At 40.1% G+C, this 18542-nt stretch overlaps 1 protein-coding gene across 1 annotated transcript in view; it reads left to right on the top strand.

The window, feature by feature from the left end:
* LOC115219222 overlaps nt 1-9675 on the top strand; it is a 31922-nt gene extending 22247 nt beyond the window's left edge. The window contains exons 3-5 of the mRNA XM_029789357.2: nt 1427-1562; nt 3669-3832; nt 8789-9675. Coding sequence (XP_029645217.1) covers nt 1427-1562; nt 3669-3832; nt 8789-9223 — 735 coding nt within the window. The 3' untranslated portion in view covers nt 9224-9675. The remainder of the gene's footprint in view (nt 1-1426; nt 1563-3668; nt 3833-8788) is intronic.
* Nucleotides 9676-18542: the final 8867 nt, after the last annotated feature.

Raw genomic sequence — 18542 nt, 5'->3', positions numbered from 1 at the left:
CGAACGGACGGTGCTTTTATGTGTCACCGGCACGGGGGCCAGCCGAGGCTGGCAACGGACACGAACGGATGGTGCTTTTACGTGCCACCGACACGGGGCCAGACAGAGCTGGCAAACGGCCACGAGCGGACGGTGCTTTTACGTGTCACCGGCACGGGGGCCAGCCGAGGCTGGCAACGGACACGAACTGATGGTGCTTTTACGTGCCACCGACACGGGGCCAGACAGAGCTGGCAAACGGGAGTTTAACGCAGGTATAAATCAAATACTTTTACTTTCGACACATGTTTCGAAGATTTCACTGATATTATTCAAAAGAATAAATGGTATAAAACAATGCAATCTTCTCTTCAGGGAAGTGAAAAAATGAAACTTGTCAATAATTCTGAGCTATTTTTCATTATTTTTTCTAAAAATCCCCTAGTAAACAACAGTTATAGAGCGTGCATACCGATGTAAACATTGGCAAAAACACACCTTTAGTTCATATAAGTAATCTCTATCATTATATATAATTTAAACATTAATTTTCTTTTATATTTAACATTCACTAAAAGTATTCTTCCTCTTTCGATAGGCTACCTCTTACATTATATCATATAACGTTTTTTTCAAACAATATTGTGGACTGGAGCAACATGAAATAAAGCACTCACTGCACCCTGTAAAGTAGTTGGCATTAGGTAGGACATCTTGCTGTAGAAACCCTACCAAAACAGACACTAGAGTATGATGAAGTCCTTGGTCCTATCAGATCCTGTCAAATTCTTTGACCCATATCAGCATAGAAGATGGACATTAAAAGATGAGGGTGATAAAACCTCATTATTATATGTTTTTACTTGTTTCAGTCATTTGATTGTGGCCATGCTGGAGCACCGCATTTAGTCAAGCAAATCGACCCTAGGACTTATTCTTTGTAAGCCTAGTACTTATTCTATCGGTGATGGGGACGTAAATACACCAGCATTAGTTGTCAAGTGATGTTGGGGGGAACAAACACTGACACACAAACATATACACACACACACATACATATATATACATATACATATATACTTTGATACTTTGATACTTTGATAGGTTTCGGCCATTATTGGCCCAGGCCATGTCTAACTTAATAGCACCACGATGGGCTTCTTTCAGTTTCCGTCTACCAAATCCACTCACAAGGCTTTGGTCAGCCCGAAGCTATAGTAGAAGACACTTGCCCAAGGTGCCACGCACTGGGACTGAACTTGGAACCATGTGGTTCGTAAGCAAGGTACTTACCACACAGCCACTCCTACGTCTACTTTTTTTAAAAATCTAAGTTCAAACTTTATCTTTTTTGTATCAGTTAAGTTTATTACGATAAAAAAAACAGGCTTGAAAAATCACATTCGCAATTTTGATGTAACTGCTTATAATTCTATTTTCTTTGCAGACATCTTATCAAGGTCTTACTGGTCAGCTAATCTGTTGTGAGGGAAACAAGTGCAATAACCATACTCTAGCCGGTCCAGAACCACCAATAACTGCCACATGTTACCAGGCCTCCAGGCTCAATGGTACTGTTGTAGGTACGTACAGCTGGGTTTCCTCAGTATTGTTTCCTGTGATGTGCACCAATTGTTGACTGATGTATATTTACAGAGGCAGTAGTTTGTATCATCCTCATCAGCCCCATCATCACTGCCCTGTTGATGATGTTGTTTACTTGTACAGGGTGATATATATATATATATATTATATAATGGTACATCATTTGTACGATGTGGAGAATATACCGCCAACTTTGCCCAAACGACCTGAACATTAGCTTCAAGGTTCATCCAAGACTGGGACCACGGGCCATACGTCCCCTGCCCAATTCAAGATCACAGCATACATGTACACTGCAACATAATTTCTTTTCATCAACAGGCCCTGCCCTATTTAACATTGTCCCGAGGGAGATCAAAGAGGAAAAGGATCCCAACGGAGTCTGGATAGATTCTTTCAAAAAATACCAGATAAGCCACCCATAATTGGATACAACTCACCCAACAAAAGCTCACTACTTGAATGGACCATAAACAAAACTTGACTTAAACAGGATTTAGATAATCCTATCAGGTGGTGTTATTAAGTTAGACATGGCCTGGACCAATCTTTGGTCGAAACATATCTAAGTTTTATATATTATATATATATATATATAATATATATAATGATATATATATATATATATTATTTTTATTTTATTTTATTTTATCTAGTTTCAGCTCACAAGCTGTGGCCACGCTGGGGCACCGCCATTTGGTGTTGCTACATAATTTTACTTCACGAATGCTTTTTAGGAATTGACATTTGGTGCATGAGAGAGTTTGATGCAGCTGCCCTCATCTGCACCTCCTACCGCGAAGTTGGTTCATCTGGGACACTTGATGGGAAGAGGTCCAGCTTTGTTTTAAAGATACTTACATCTACCCCATGCAGGTCTCTCAGGTCCTTCAGGAGGATATTAAAGAGCTGTGGACCTCTGAAGCCTAGGCTATTGCAGTATCTTGTCCTACATCTTGATGGCAAATTTGGAGTCCTTGGCACTATGCAGTGGTGCCTAGTTCTAGTATTTGTGTAACTCTCGATGCCAAAGTTTGGGACAAGTCCTTCCAGATATATATTAAGGCATATCTTTCTCGCCTACACTCTAAGGAATAGTCTTAATCTCTTGAGTCTTTCCCAGTAGCTTATATGCTGCATAGAGGATATCTTCTTTGTGTAGCTTCGTTGGATTGCCTCAAGTTCTGAGACTAATTTGACACTTGTTGGTGACCATAGCTGAGAGCAATAGTCAAAGTGGCCTAGGACAAGTGTCCTCCAGACGACCATCATGGTTTCCTGGTCTCTTGTTCTAAAAGTTCTAAGAATCCATCCGGTCAACCACCTGCATTCCGTTGCCAATTTAGCAACATGCACATGAAAGGTTGCAGCATTACTCATGTAAATGCCCAGGTCTCGCACTGACTGTGCCTCTGGGATTGCAATCTCTGCAGGTCCAGTTTATTTAATTGATATTGCATTTAGTTTTTGCATTCTGATAGCATAAGACTTGAAACTTTTCAGTATTAAACTGAATGCTATTCTTTTCAGCCCACTTGTATATTTCGTCCAGCTCACATTGCAGGTGCATAGTGTCTTCAGGGTTCTGTATTACCTGTGAAACTTTTGTATCATTTGCATAACTTGTGAACATGGCTCTCTGTGTGGGTGAAAGCATGTCTGAGAGGGCCATTATGAACAGTAGTGGTCCCAAAACAGTGCCTTGCAGAACACCGCTCACTATTTGCATGTCATTGGAGATGGCCCCATGCCAGGAACACACAGTCTGTGACATATCATTCCATGATCGACTTTATCAAAGGCCTTTGCAAAGTCGAGATATATCACTTCCACATTTGAGTGGTTGAGCAGCTGTTTCAACACCCAGTCATAGTGTTGTAGGAGCTGAGTCAGGCAGCAACTTTGAAAGTGTTTAGTTACAAAAAATTATTTTTTAAATCTGTCGGTCAAAAGGTAAAGATCCATAGGTCTTGGTGTTAAAAAGGTTGGGAAACACCCTGGCTTTTGCCCTCTTATTACTTCCTTCTGCTCATGTAACATACAATGATGATTTCATTTTCTAAATCTCTATATTGTATTTTCAGGTCAACAGTACGAAGAATGCCATCTAACGGATGGCATGTGTGTGAAAAATACTACTGTTGCCTTGATCAGCGGAGCACTATCTGTCCAGGAACGCTACTCCTGCCAACCTGTAGATCTCTGCGATAATTTGAACTTGACTACTACTCATATTTCCTGTGCCAATGTAGGTAACCACACCAAACTAACAGTAACTTTTTTGTTTTTGTTTTCTAACCCACAACCTCTTAATATTTCAAAGCACGGTAACATCATCATCAGCATCATCATTTAACGTCCATTTTCCATGCTGGCATGGGTTGGACAGTTTGACTTAAAGCTGGTAAGCTGGGGGAGCCACACCAGGTTCTGATCAAATTCGGCATGGTTTCTACAGCTGGATGACCTTCCTAATGCCAACCACTCCAAGCATGTAGTGGGTGCTTTCTACATGCCACCAGCATGGGTGCCAGTTACGAAACACCAGCACTCCCCAAAACTATGATCTCACTTGGCTTGACAGGTCTTCTCAAGCCCGTATCTATTTCTACATATGCAAGCATCATGTACAAGCGTGTAAATTTGTCACCAGCACCAAATCCACAGTCACCAAAATAGGCTCAACGTCCAGACAGCTGTGCTAAAATCACCAGTGTCCAATCTGATTTGGCATGGTTTCTACGACTGGATGCCCTTCCTGATGCTAACTGCTGCAAGAGTGTAATGGGTGGTTTTTATGTATCACTGACATGGGTGCCAGTTCTGTAACACCAGCATCAGCCACGACAATTTCACTTGGCCTGACAGGTCATCTCAAGCATAGTATATTGCCAAAGGTCACGGCCACTTGTCACAAGCCAGCCAAGACAAACTGTGCAGCCCATGCTAGTATGGACAATGGATGTTTGATGATGATCTTAGTTATCATTAAGCTAGTGTTAGGAACATAAATTGTGACTAAGGTTTGGTGGAAGATTTTTGAGACATTTGTACTACAGAACCAGAGGCAGTTTCACCTGGGTGGGTATCAAAAGGGTTAAAAATTGTTTCTCTATTATATATTTTAACCCTTTCGTTACTGTATTTATTTTGAGATGCTCTGTGTTTCTTTCAATTAATTTTAAATATAACAAGGAATTTAGTAAAATAACTTAGTTATCATTCAGCTAGTGTTAGGAACATAACTTGTGACTAAGGTTTGGTGGAAAATTTTAATTAAAAACTTATAAAAACAAGACATTTGTTCTCAGAGCCAGAGCTGGTTTCAGCCGGGTTGGTATCGAAAGGGTTAAGAAATATTTTTTTATTATCTAAATCAGTGGTTCCCATCTGGAGTCCTTTAGGACCCTTAGGGTTCCACGTAAGATTTTCTTGTTAAAATTTATGTGCTATAAATTGGTTATACTTCTAAAATACACAAAATATTTTAGCAATTTTTTAACATACAATTCCTTATATTTTATTATAAATATATAATTTTTTAGACATCGAATGGCTAGGAGGGCAGATCTGAGTAAATAGAAGAATCAAAAGAGATGAAAAGTAAAAAATGGTTGAGAATCTCTGATCTAAATGAAACATCCTAGAAAAATGAGAGAAATATTAAACTTTCATTCATCTGTCAGTTTTTTGGCAACAGATGGATGACAACAAAATCATAGCAGTGTCGCATGACATCTTGGTGCTCAGTTGCAGTTACATAAAACATCCTGATCAGAAATACAAGTATTACATCTTGTATGGCAATCCTCTTGACCAAAATGTAAACAACAACATACAGATGGTATGAAAGGTAGAGTTGAAATACAGTGCTCGTATAACATAGTTTATTCATTTATATGTTTCGGTCATTTGACTGTGGCCATGCTGGAGCACTGCCTTAAAGGGTTTTTAGCTGAAGAAATCAACCCCGGGACTTACGCTTTGTAAACCTAATACTTATTCTATTGGTCTCTTTTGCTGAACTGCTAGGGACATAAATGCATCAACATCGGTTGTCAAGTGATGGTCGAGGGACAAACACAGGCACAAAGACACACATACATATACTCTTACTCTCTCTCTTTTACTTGTTTCAGTCATTTGACTGCGGCCATGCTGGAGCACCGCCTTTAGTCGAGCAAATCGACCCCGGGACTTATTCTTTGTAAGCCCAGTACTTGTTCTATCGGTCTGTTTTGCCGAACCGCTAAGTGTCAGGGACGTAAACACACCAGCATCGGTTGTCAAGCAATGCTAGGGGGACAAACACAGACACACAAACACACACATACATATATATATATATATATATATATACATATATACGACAGGCTTCTTTCAGTTTCTGTCTACCAAATCCACTCACAAGGCTTTGGTCGGCTCGGGGCTATAGCAGAAGACACTTGCCCAAGGTGCCACGCAGTGGGACTGAACCCGGAACCATGTGGTTGGTAAACAAGCTACTTACCACACAGCGACGGGCTTCTTTCAGGTATTTGTAGAAAATTTCATTTACTGAAATACCCATTTTTCTGAAAATGATAAAGAAACAGACAGGAGTCGGGATGCGCACAATTGGATAGGTATGCCAAAGTTAAAGAACATAGTTCCTGTCACTGGTTTCAGCCATTAGTCTGTGGTCATTCTGGAGCATCACTTTCAGTTAATTTGTCCTCCTTACCTCCTTCCTCCCTGTTTCTTTGGTTGGTAGCGAATTGAAAATCATGGAGTTATCCTTGGCGTAAAGGGAGATAACTCACAACGCAATACTGGCAAACTTCATCTTAAGGCTGTAATGAGTTCTAAGACATGCGAATTAAGAAGAGAAAGAAAAAAGATAAAACCTAACACGAAAAATCTTTATAAATAAAAGTCAAGTTGTGTGTCTGTCTCCTACGATTTAGATTCCTAACTACTCCCACATTTTGCGGTGCAGTTTAACCAAAACCGGGTATCTTATAGTTGTGATTCATATCAAGCCCTTCTGGGTATAAGCACGCGTCTACGATGAGTCTACGATTTAAAAAAAAATTTGCTATCAATTTTTCCCATTTTTAATGCATTTTTGTCATATATAAGGGAAGTAACTCTCTAAAACTTTATTATTAAATCTCAGAACGTAAAAAGCTACAGTAACACCACCCCCCTTTGTGGTTAGCCATATTGAGATGGCTATTATACTTTACATCTCTAGAAATGCTTATATAGTTATTTCCCTTACAAACCCGAGCAACGCCGGGCGATACTGCTAGTCGTTTGTAAAAATTTATTACCTTATATCTGTTTTAATAAATAGTTTATCTGTATTTTCGCACATAATTTATTTGATTTTTTCCACTTCAGTATTGATTTATAGTTAGGCGACGAGCTGGCAGAGACGTTAGCACGCCGGGCGAAATGCTCAGCGGTATTTCGTCTGCCGTTACATTCTGAGTTCAAATTCCACCAAGGTCGACTTTGCCTTTCATCCTTTCGGATGCACTGGGGTTGATATAATCGACTTAATACGTTTGTCTTTCCTTGTTTGTCCCTTCTGTGTTTAGCCCCTTGTGGGTAGTAAAGAAATAGGTATTTCGTCTGTCGCTATGTTCCGAGTTCAACTTTGCCTTTCATTCTTTCGGGCTCGATTAAATAAGTACCAGTTATGTACTGGGGTCGATATAATCGACTTAATCCGTTTGTCCCTTCTGTGTTTAGCCCCTTGTGGGTAGTAAAGAAATAGGTATTTCGTCTGCTGCTACGTTCTGAGTTCAAATTCCGCTGAGGTCGCCTTTGCCTTTTATCCTTTCGGGTTCGATTAATTAAGTACCAGTTATGCACTGGGGTCGATATAATCGACTTAATCCGTTTGTCTTTCCTTGTTTGTCCCTTCTGTGTTTAGCCCCTTGTGGGTAGTAAAGAAATAGGTATTTCGTCTGTCGCTATGTTCCAAGTTCAACTTTGCCTTTCATTCTTTCGGGCTCGATTAAATAAGTACCAGTTATGTACTGGGGTCGATATAATCGACTTAATCCGTTTGTCCCTTCTGTGTTTAGCCCCTTGTGGGTAGTAAAGAAATAGGTATTTCGTCTGCTGCTATGTTCTGAGTTCAAATTCCGCTGAGGTCGCCTTTGCCTTTTATCCTTTCGGGTTCGATTAATTAAGTACCAGTTATGCACTGGGGTCGATATAATCGACTTAATCCGTTTGTCTGTCCCCTCTGTGTGTAGCCCCTTGTGGGCAGTAAAGAAATAAGTATTGATTTCTAGGTGTTGCTTAATTGTCTTATTTTTGCTAAGATCGATGTAAAGTTGGATAAATTGACTGAAATTGAGATTTAGTTTTTTCATGTAAATTTCTTAAGAAAAAAGTGATATAAAGTCAATATACGACAAGGCTTGCCCCTCGAAACACAAATACACTGAACAGTTTGCCAGTTGTGTGAACTGGAGTAGTGTGAAATAAAGGGTCTTGCTCAAGGACACAACACATTGGGTATCGAACTCACTAAGCCACGAGCCTCCGTATACATACTTGACACCCTCATACACATATGATGGGCTTCTTTCAGTTTCCATCTAAATTCGCTCAAAGGTTTTGGTTGAGCTTGTTTTACAGGTGGTGAGCTGATTCACGATGTCCTCCTTCCACCTCTACGTGCCAGCTGGCGTGAACGCAAGGGCGGGCAGCTGAAGACCTGGGCAACGACGATAAAGGAGGACCTCTCCGAACTCTCAGGTCCGCAGGTGGTCGGTCTGCGCAGATGGAATCGCGAATGGCTCGCTATCTCCAGTGACCTCGCACAGGACCGTTGAGCGTGGGTCGCCATGGTTTGTGATGCCCTCAGGACCAGAGAAGAAGCTGGCTCAACCTGCCCTGGGTGACCGCCGTCATAAGTACAAGTAAGGGTCTACAGCAGATGACAATTAGATTTCTTACAAAACCTTTGCTCTGTCTCTGCATTTGATGAGGTGAACATATCCTATCTATCCACAAAATTTTTAGTTTTCATGTGAAGCCAAGTCAAAACTGTTATAAAAAATACATGTAACACCAACCAAATGTATTGAGTGCTACTTTCTTTCATAATGAGTGCAGTATGATCTGAACTTATCTCTATATGGTCAAGATTTTATCGTTTAACTGATCTCATTTTTTTTTTTCCTCTCCTTTTTTAATCTAGATTACAAACCCACCTGCAACCAGTGAAATTTGTTGCTGTCCTTTTGATCTGTGTTTCGTCCCTACCTGGTTCACCAACAACTCCAACAACAATAATGGGGAATTGTCCTCCATACCACCATCACAGGACTCCGGCTCCGATCATGGAAACAGCGACACTGCTTCTCCGAAAGCAACAACCACAGTGCAACAGCTAATCAGACCAGGTGTACAGCCGTCAGGTACGCACACCAAAGGGCAAAAGAACTGGCTCCTCGTCACCTGCCTGGTCTTAGTCTTTGTCATTTTCTTCTGCATAATCGGTGGAGTTGTGCTCGTTGCCGTTCGCTACCGCCTCACACGAAGGAAGCAGCCAGTAACGTTAGCATATACTCGGATCGCTGCAGACTCTCCGGCCGGCAACGGGGATGAAGACATTCAGATGCTTCTCGGCTAAGATTGCTGTATTTTCTTTCATTTTCTATATACACACACTCACACACAAACACACATACACACCTATAGGCATACACACATTGTATCTACCTTACACCCATGCACACACTTGCGCATCCATATATGCACATGATATCAATGTCTTTCTCTCTCTTTCTCTCTCTCTCTCTCTCTCTCTCTCTCTTTCCCATGATTTAACAAATTTTGTTATTTTTTTTTCGTACTTGAGGGAAAAAACAGAATTAAGGAAAACATAATTCTGAGCTTGAAAAGTTAAAATATTATGTCAGAGGCAACGGCAACACCCACCATGTGTGTGTGTGTGTGTGTGATACGGTCTACATGTTTATATTTGCTGCAGCATAGCATCAGTTTATGCAGGGTGCAATTGTACTAAGCATGTGCTCATTTGTGTGTGTATGTATGTATGTGTGTGTGTGTGTGTGTGTGTATGTATGTTTGTGTGTGTGCATGAACTTAGGTAAAAAAAAGAATGGGCTAAGAAAGAGAAAAAAAAATCAAGAGGAAACAAGCTAAAAAAATGGAACCCACAAATAGGACCTTTTGTAATGATTTGGGCTTCATCTCCTATTCCCAGCTGACTTCTTTGCCAGGCAATACGTCTTTCTTTTCTTTCTTTGTCAGTGTCCCATGTATATTTTTCATTGACTGTGTGTGTGTGTGTGATACGGTAAACGCATGTGTGTGTGTGTGTCTGAGAAAGAGAGAGAGAACACATATTCTTATATGTGTGTATATGTGTTTGTTGAGTGCATGGTCATCGACGTGGATGCACTACTCCTTCATGTCTATGATTACTTGATACTCTGCTCTTTACCAGCCAGTGAAACGCAATTCAGTACAGACAACACACAAAACAAAACCCCTATTCTATATTCTCCTAGACCCCCCCCACTCCCATTAACAGTGGGTGACATATATATATATATATTATATATATATATATATATATATATATATATATATATTATATATATATATATGAAACCTATTTAGTTTGTTAGTGGTGGTGGGGAGTCTCGACTATAATTCACTTTATCACCCAGTCTAAGAGGCTGGATTGCTCTAAGATTCAGTCAAACGTAACACCAAGCATTAACACCACAGCTCGTGTGAAGAACTGTATGTGTGTGTGTGTATGTGTGTGTCTCTATCTATCCATTATTGATAATACCTAGAAGAAGGCACCTTCTTTTCCACTCACCAAAGAGAATGGAGCTTTGGCCAGGAGGAACTGAAACCATCAGACAGTATCCAATGGTCATCAGGTGTCTCAGGCCTGAACAATAACATCCTTCTGTTGATGGGTCAGCAGATATGGCCAAATCACTGCTTGTCAGCTCTTCCTGGCTTCCAGCTTAACTCCTCTCTCTCTGTCTGTCTGTCAGTCGCTCTCTCTCTCTCTCTCTCTATATATATAATATATATATATATATAATATATATATATATATTATATATATATATATATATAGGTGCAGGCATCGCTGTGTGGTAAGAAGCTTGCTTCCCAACCATGGGAAAACAACTGAAACGAGTAAAAGAATTAAAAAAATTCATACACACATATACACATATAAGAGAAATTATTATGATAAATACAATTTTATATAGTTTACTCCCTATATATAGGCGTAGAGTGGCTGTGTGGTAAGTAGCTTGCTTACGAACCACATGGTTCTGGGTTCAGTCCCACTGCGTGGCACCTTGGGCAAGTGTCTTCTACTATAGCTTCGGGCCGATCAAAGCCTTGTGAGCGGATTTAGAAGACGGAAACTGAAAGAAGCCTGTCATATATATGTATATATATATATATATATATATGTATGTGTGTGTATATGTTTGTGTGTCTGTGTTTGTTCCCCCAACATTGCTTGACAACCGATGCTGGTGTGTTTACGTCCCCATAACTTAGCAGTTCGGCAAAAGAGACTGATAGAATAACTACTAGGCTTACAAAGAATAAGTCCTGGGGTCGATTTGCTCGACTAAAGACGGTGCTCCAGTATGGTCGCAGTCAAATGACTGAAACAAGTAAAAGAGTATATATGTTTTATGGCTGTGGTGCAATGCACATGGTGATACCACTAAATGATACTAGCGGCTACTATACTTTGTACTACTGTTACTTCTAAGTATGGTAATAAGCAAACCACTTTACTAAAAGCAGACTGGATGATGATAACGATAATCGTGTGTGGAGTTCTAAACTTCAACTGCTCTTATATACTACTACTACTACTACTACTAATAATAATAATAATAATAGGACAAAAGAACATGAATTAATGTAATTAACGTGTTAGCCGCTACATGTGCTGTTGGTGGTTCGTCACAAATTTCACAAAAACGCCAGTAACCGGCCATGGGCGGTTAACATGTTAAATTCATTCCAGCATTGATATTGGTGGTTTTTTTTTTTGGTTTTTTTTTGAAAGCTGATGGATTTTTATTTATGTAATTACGGTTATTTTGTCGTTTATTATTGACGATATTTAAAAAAAAAAACTCGCTTCCTCAACCCCTGCCAATCATTGTACTTCTGTTGTGTTGTGGGTGGGTGTGTGTCTGCAAGTCTGAATGAATGGATGGATGGATTACTCTGATATCCTCACTACCTCATGGTCAATGCATGTGTGCAGAGCGGTGATTTTGAGTATTATTGTGAATTCTAACGTACGGTTTGTTAGGATTACTATTTGCCCTGTATGGCTAAGCATAAATATCATACACATGTGTGTTAAATTATATGTGTATGTATGTATGTATATGTGTGTGTATATATATACATACGTATATATATATATATATATATATATATATATATAATAATAATAATATTAGGAAGTATATCTCCAAACTTACAGGGAAAAATTCAATTTAGTATTAAATCAAATTTCACAGTATAAATATGTCTATCGCTGTTTGAATTGCATAATAGTGGTTTTATCTCTAATTTATATTTTATATATATATATATAGGGGTAGGTATGGCTGTGTGAGAAGAAGCTTCCCAACTGCATGGCTCCAGGTTCAGTCCCACTGTGTGACATCTTGGGCAAGTGTCTTCTACCTATAGCCTCGGGTTGCCCAAAGCCTTGTGAGGAAGTTTGGTAGATGAAAACTGAAAGAAGCCCATCATATATATTTACATTTGTGTGTATCTTTGTGCCTGTGTTTATCTCCCACTACCACTTGAAAACCAGTGTTGGTATGTTTATGTCCCCCATTACTTAGCAGTTTGGCAAACGATAGCAATAGAACGAATACCAGGTTTTAAAAAAAAAAAAGGTCCTGGGGTCAATTCATTCAGCTAAAAGCTCTTCAAGGTGACGCCCCAGTATGGCCAGTCTAATGACTGAAACAAGTAAAATGCACAGACTCACACAATTGATAATCCTTTTTCCAAAAGGCTTAAGACCAGAATTGTTTCAGTTTCTGGGGTTTCTAATGGTTGTATATTTACATTTATAAAATGGGACATCTTAGGAAGGAAAACAGCCCTCCTATCTAAACATATTTATCCATTCACAGATCCACAACCCAGCTAATATGCATACGTATACCCTTGAAGATAATTTTATATAAATTTGGCACTAATTTCCAATTATGCACTTGTAAAAAGGTTTGCTCTGCTGTGGGGCCGTGGAGATAGGCTTGTGCTTTTCACCAAAACAAATCTGTCCATTTACTCTTTTGATCGACCAACCTCAGTCAGATGACGATTCCTTAGGTTGGGCAACAGCTGATGGCTAGAAGCATGGTTCACAATAGCTGTTCACGTTCCTAAGGAATTTTCTTAGCACTTTCTGGAATTTTATACGTATCGCACTTCTCTCACTTGAGTGGGGCAGAGGAAGCATTTCAGGTTTTTAGAGTTGTTTTTTTTTTTTTTTCTTTTGCCTTACAAGATTCTGAATTTTGGATAAAGGATTATCATCAACTGTGTGTGTGTGTGTGTGTATATATCTTCTTTCTCCTTGTCTTGAGACAGCATTCACCCGGGGTGGGTTAAGCTGGCTTCATTCACCTTCAATGCTGCATCTCTCACAAACGCCGACCAGGCCTGGCGATTTGAGGCTAACGACCGCGTGATCTCCAACCACTCCTTATTCCAGCGGCGAACGCCGTAGATATGGGGGCCTAGGTTGGGTTCCAGATCAGCCTTGACTGTCATCAGCCAGATTTCAAGCCTGGCCGAAATATATATATATATACACACACACACACAAGGGGGTACTGGAAAGTTCCTGGGTTTGGATAAAAATGATACAAGAGGATCAGTTAATTATGATTTTATTCAATATATTCCCCTCTCAGATTCATACACTTATTGCAGCGGTCCTTCAGTTTTTCTGAACCCTGCAAAAGACCTCATAAGGTTGGGCTTCCCACTACGCCTTTTACAATACTCTTAAAGCCAAGAACTTTTCAGCACCCTTTTTTGTGTGTGTGTGTGTTTGTGTATAATAATTGTTATGTAATCAAGTTTGGCTGTGTGGTTAAGAAGCTTGCTTCCCAGTCACATGGTTTGGGGTTCAGTCCCACTGTGCGGCACCTTGGGCAAGTGACTTCTTCAGCCTTGGGCCAACCAAAGCCTTGCGGAAAAATTTCTGTGATAGGCAGAAATTCCATTATGTGTGCGTGAACACGCTTGTTCCTTGTTTAATAGATAAGAGATATCTACATTCATTGGTGTCAGCCTCTTAACCAGGGTCTATAATTAGTTATGTGTAATTAGGAATCCAGCACTAAAGTCATTAATTAGTGATGCAGCATGGGAAAGACCATATGCTTAGAATGTACTTTATATGTTGGGAGCACACTGACGTGATTTCAGTTTATACTGATTCCAATATTTGTACATCAGGCACAGGGGTTATAAATAATGTCAATTTCTCTCAACTTTTTCTCCATTCGTATGCATCCATCCATGAACCAATGGTTCTGTTGACTTGAGGGAATGCCTCTTCATCTCATAAAAATTCTTTTGATACTGTGGTGGGAGGCAGGGGTGGAGTAGACTTGAACCCCAAACTAAAAGATTTGCACAAAACGTTGGTGCAAACAATGCATTTGCCTCCTTGCTTGGGCTGGACCTCTTCATATGCCCCCCCCCCTTTTTTTTTCATTTTATTCTGGTTCGACTGGAGCAACCTGATTTGCAGAAGTGAGTAGACCCAGTGGGGATAGGAGAGACAAAATGCTGAGGGTTAAATGATTTCTTTGGCCAGTCAGCTGACTGCCCCTGAATCCAGTGTCCATCTCTCATACTCCTGTCACACGTTTGTGTACCTGTGTATATAGGATAAAGATTCTTTCTGATCCCTATAGACTCATGAGATCGGTTTTCCTGGTTTCTGTGGCACATATATATTAATGAGAATTTGGCTCAGTTCCATGTGACTTAAAGTTTCATGGACATGTAGGACAAATCTACTTCTTCTCTCGGTATCAGATGAGTTTATTCTATGAGCCCATGAACCCTTTAAGTCACATGGAGCTTATGTCGAAACTATTACTTAAAAAAATAATTGTAACCCCTACTAAATGCATTGAGTGCCAATTTTTAATTTGTCCACTTATGAGTGTGCATGATTATATATATATATATGAGTGGCTGTGTGGTAAGTAGCTTGCTTACCAACCACATGGTTCCGGGCTCAGTCCCACTGTGTGGCACCTTGTGAGTGGATTTGGTAGATGGAAACTGAAAGAAGCCTGTCATATATATGTATGTGTGTATATATTTATGTGTGTGTATATGTTTGTGTGTCTGTGCTTGTCCCCCCCAACATCACTTGACAACCGATGCTGGTGTGTTTACGCCCCCGTAACTTAGCGGTTCAGCAAAAGGGGCCGATAGAATAAGTACTAGGCTTACAAAGAATAAGTCCCGGGGGTCGATTCGCTCGACTAAAAGGCGGTGCTCCAGCATGGCCGCAGTCAAATGACTGAAACAAGTAAAAGCCTAAAAGATGGACTCTCACATTGAAGACTGCATATGAGTGTCCAGCTTTCACCAAACGACCTGCCAAAATTATTTGTTTATAGTGATCAAATGTTCGTGCAGCATGTCACCTCACTCTCTCTCTCTCTCTCTCTCTCTCTCCATCAAGCCGATGTTACCTGAACAGGTGCACTGTGTACCACGAATCAGGTGTCAAAGTGATCGCAGGAGCAACATGGCATGATGTGTTCTGCTCGAGAACATAACACACTACCTGGTCTAGGTACTGAAATCATGATCTCAAGAGATACATATATATATATATAGTGTGTGTGTGTGTATTTCTACAGTATTTTTGCATAAAGTATGATATACAAAATGCTATGTATATATTATAAAATTTGTTTTAGTAGTGATCTCCTTATTGGTAGATGTTCAGTTGCTATCCTTCTTTGAACTGGCTTTTTGTAATAACATTAACATTTATATACACACACATACTTATTAAAATTTTCATTGACTTTTATTTAATAATAATAATAATGAAATTATTGTATACAGTGCTCAGGTGCACCACAACTTGTCAAAAGTGCGTATAAAGCATATGCAGTAATGTAAAAATGTCTGGAAAGCGAACAGTGTACGAGTCAGATACATGCTTGCGTGTGTATGGAGGGGAGGAAATCAGGTGTAGTGTTGATGAATCTCAGGAAGCATGGAAGTTTTGAAGGACGCAGTGCTCCGACAACTAAAAACTGATGCCGGCAGTTTGTTCCATGCTTCAGCAACTCTTAGCGTGAAAAAATGTTTCCGAAAGATGATCTCTCTCTCTCTCTCTGTCTCCCTCCCACATGTGACATCCTACATCTATTAAATTCTCGTGTTTATTTTGAATCTCATATTGATACGCTGTCGAGGTTTAAACTTTTTCCCGATAAAGCTATCTCGGATTTTTATCTTTATACTTTTTATTTAATTCAAAGTAATTTTCACATCTCTGTGTCCAGCCGACTTGCTCAACAAAATTACACTAATTTAATTCTCATCAGCATAGCCTGTATCGTTATTATTGTTTTACAACCCTAGGTCACCTTTGATAGATCAAGCAGACCTATGATCGAAATCTTTCCCACCATGACCAACCAGTTTTTTTTTCCCCTGTATCTCCGTCACCCCCTCCCATTCCATTGCCTACTTCAAAATAGACAGTCATATTGCATGAAGGTGTGTTGGCAGTTATGCCTTTCCAATAACAGGAGGTTACTACGTTTTCATTGAGGCTTCCATGTTGTTCTTTAACCCCCAAGACAACTCTGCTTATGCAACCTATGATCGTAGATGTTGCAAACGAGACCATCCTCTCTTTGTCCAATATGCCCTCACGCTCGAATGGTGTTTTTAACGTGCCATCGGCACGAAGGCTAGCTTGTTGCTCTGGCAACGATCTCACTCATATGGTACTCTTAGTGCTATGTGTATCATATTTTCTGGCATACAAATCTATTTAGTATGTAATATAAACATCTAATGTAAACAAACAACATCTGTCTTTCCAAATCCCACTGCATTTAACATGGAATATTTGGTCCTCCCAAATCATCTTGGTGTATAAGTTAACCTACCTCTTTTTGGCTGCAAATTTTGGTCTGAAAAATTCAACTTGTATACTGGAAAATACAATAATTGCGCTTAAATCCAGTTTATCTCTCAGCTCATCTGTACCATGTCATTCGTACATACTTACTAAAATTATACATCCAGCAGACGTGTAGTAATACCTCAAGTTTTTCTCCAACCTTTTCGCATCTTTTCCATTCAATACCCACATCTCACTCCACCCTTGGCTCAAAGAGAAAATCTCCTCGTTTTTATCTGGTGTGATGGTTCCCAGAATGTTTTTCACTTTGTTCTTATTTTGCGTATTCTGCTTTTAGATTACCCCTAATCCACAGCTGATTTGGATGCTTAAGTGACAGGAGCTATCAACTAATTCTGAAGAGCCATTCGTCACCTTGAGCAAGGCACACAACACTGTTTGCTCCAGCTTGCCAGGTCTGTTCGCATTTCACGACTGAGTAGTTAAAGGTAGGGGGTGTAGTCTGCTGTAAAGTTGGATTTTTTTTTTATCTTTACTCACGCTGGCATTATTATATGTTTAAACTCTATATATCACAGGATGTGGAGGCACATGGCCTCGTGGTTAGAGCAGTGGACTCGCAGTCGAGGGATCGCGGGTTCGAATCTCAGACCGGGCGATGTGTGTATTTATGAGTGAAACACCTAAGCTCTACACGGCTCCGGCAGAAGCTAATGGCGAACTTCTGCTGACTCTTTTGCCACAACATTCTCTCACCCTTTCCTTCTGCATCTTGCAACTCACCTGCGATGGACCATCGTCCCATCCAGGTGGGGAACCTATACGCCAAGGAAGCCGGGAAACTGGCCCTTATGAGCCAGGTATGGCTCGAGAATGAACAATATATCACAGGATGGCAAATGTGTATCCAGCGATATGATAAATCTCATTGTACGATAGCATTTGCTAGCCAATACCTGCAGATGAGCTTTGTAAACTACAAGGTTTATACCCAAATTGAATTCACACACAGATATATATATAAGTAAATAGAAAACGTCCTTTGAACCTTGGCTGCTTGACTTCAGGCTTTCCATGCTTGTATCAACAAATTTGCACTAAGTTACCAAAATCACCCAAGCATAATAATAATAATTATACAACTACTAAATAATTCTGTCTACTTGTTCACCTGCCATTGCTTTTTTTGTGTGTGTGTGTTTGACATCTTGTTTGTCTGTTGCTCTCCAATCTCACCCACAAGATCCTTCCATGTTGTCAACCGTCCTCTACCCAAAAGCTGTTTCACCAATTTTGTATGTTCTAATTCCTCATTTGCTATCCTTACTGCATTCTGTGTCTATAAGAACCCCCAAAACCCTGTCTTCCAGTAAATTAACCCCCTCCCCCGCTTCCTGGTTCATGCATGATCTATAATGCTTTCTTTCCCTGCTTGTTTTTACCGTCCACTGGTTTTCAGTTTTCGCCAAGCATTATGGCCATCTCCTGCTCCTTCCTGCCATATAAATACCTGCCTATCTTCTGTGTCAACTGATAATTCTCTGCTGCTCTGCCATGAATTATGGCAAGCTGGCAGAATCACTAGAATCATCATCATCGTTTAACGTCCGCTTTCCCTGCTAGCATGGGTTGGACGATTTGACTGAGGACTGGCGAACCAGATGGTTGCACCAGGCTCCTATCTTGATCTGGCAGGGTTTCTACAGCTGGATGCCCTTCCTAATGCCAACCACTCCGAGAGTGTAGTGAGTGC

This window comes from Octopus sinensis, linkage group LG14, assembly GCF_006345805.1.
Source record: "Octopus sinensis linkage group LG14, ASM634580v1, whole genome shotgun sequence".
NCBI classification, from domain to species: domain Eukaryota; kingdom Metazoa; phylum Mollusca; class Cephalopoda; order Octopoda; family Octopodidae; genus Octopus; species Octopus sinensis.
This window is presented reverse-complemented; position numbering and strand designations above follow the sequence as displayed.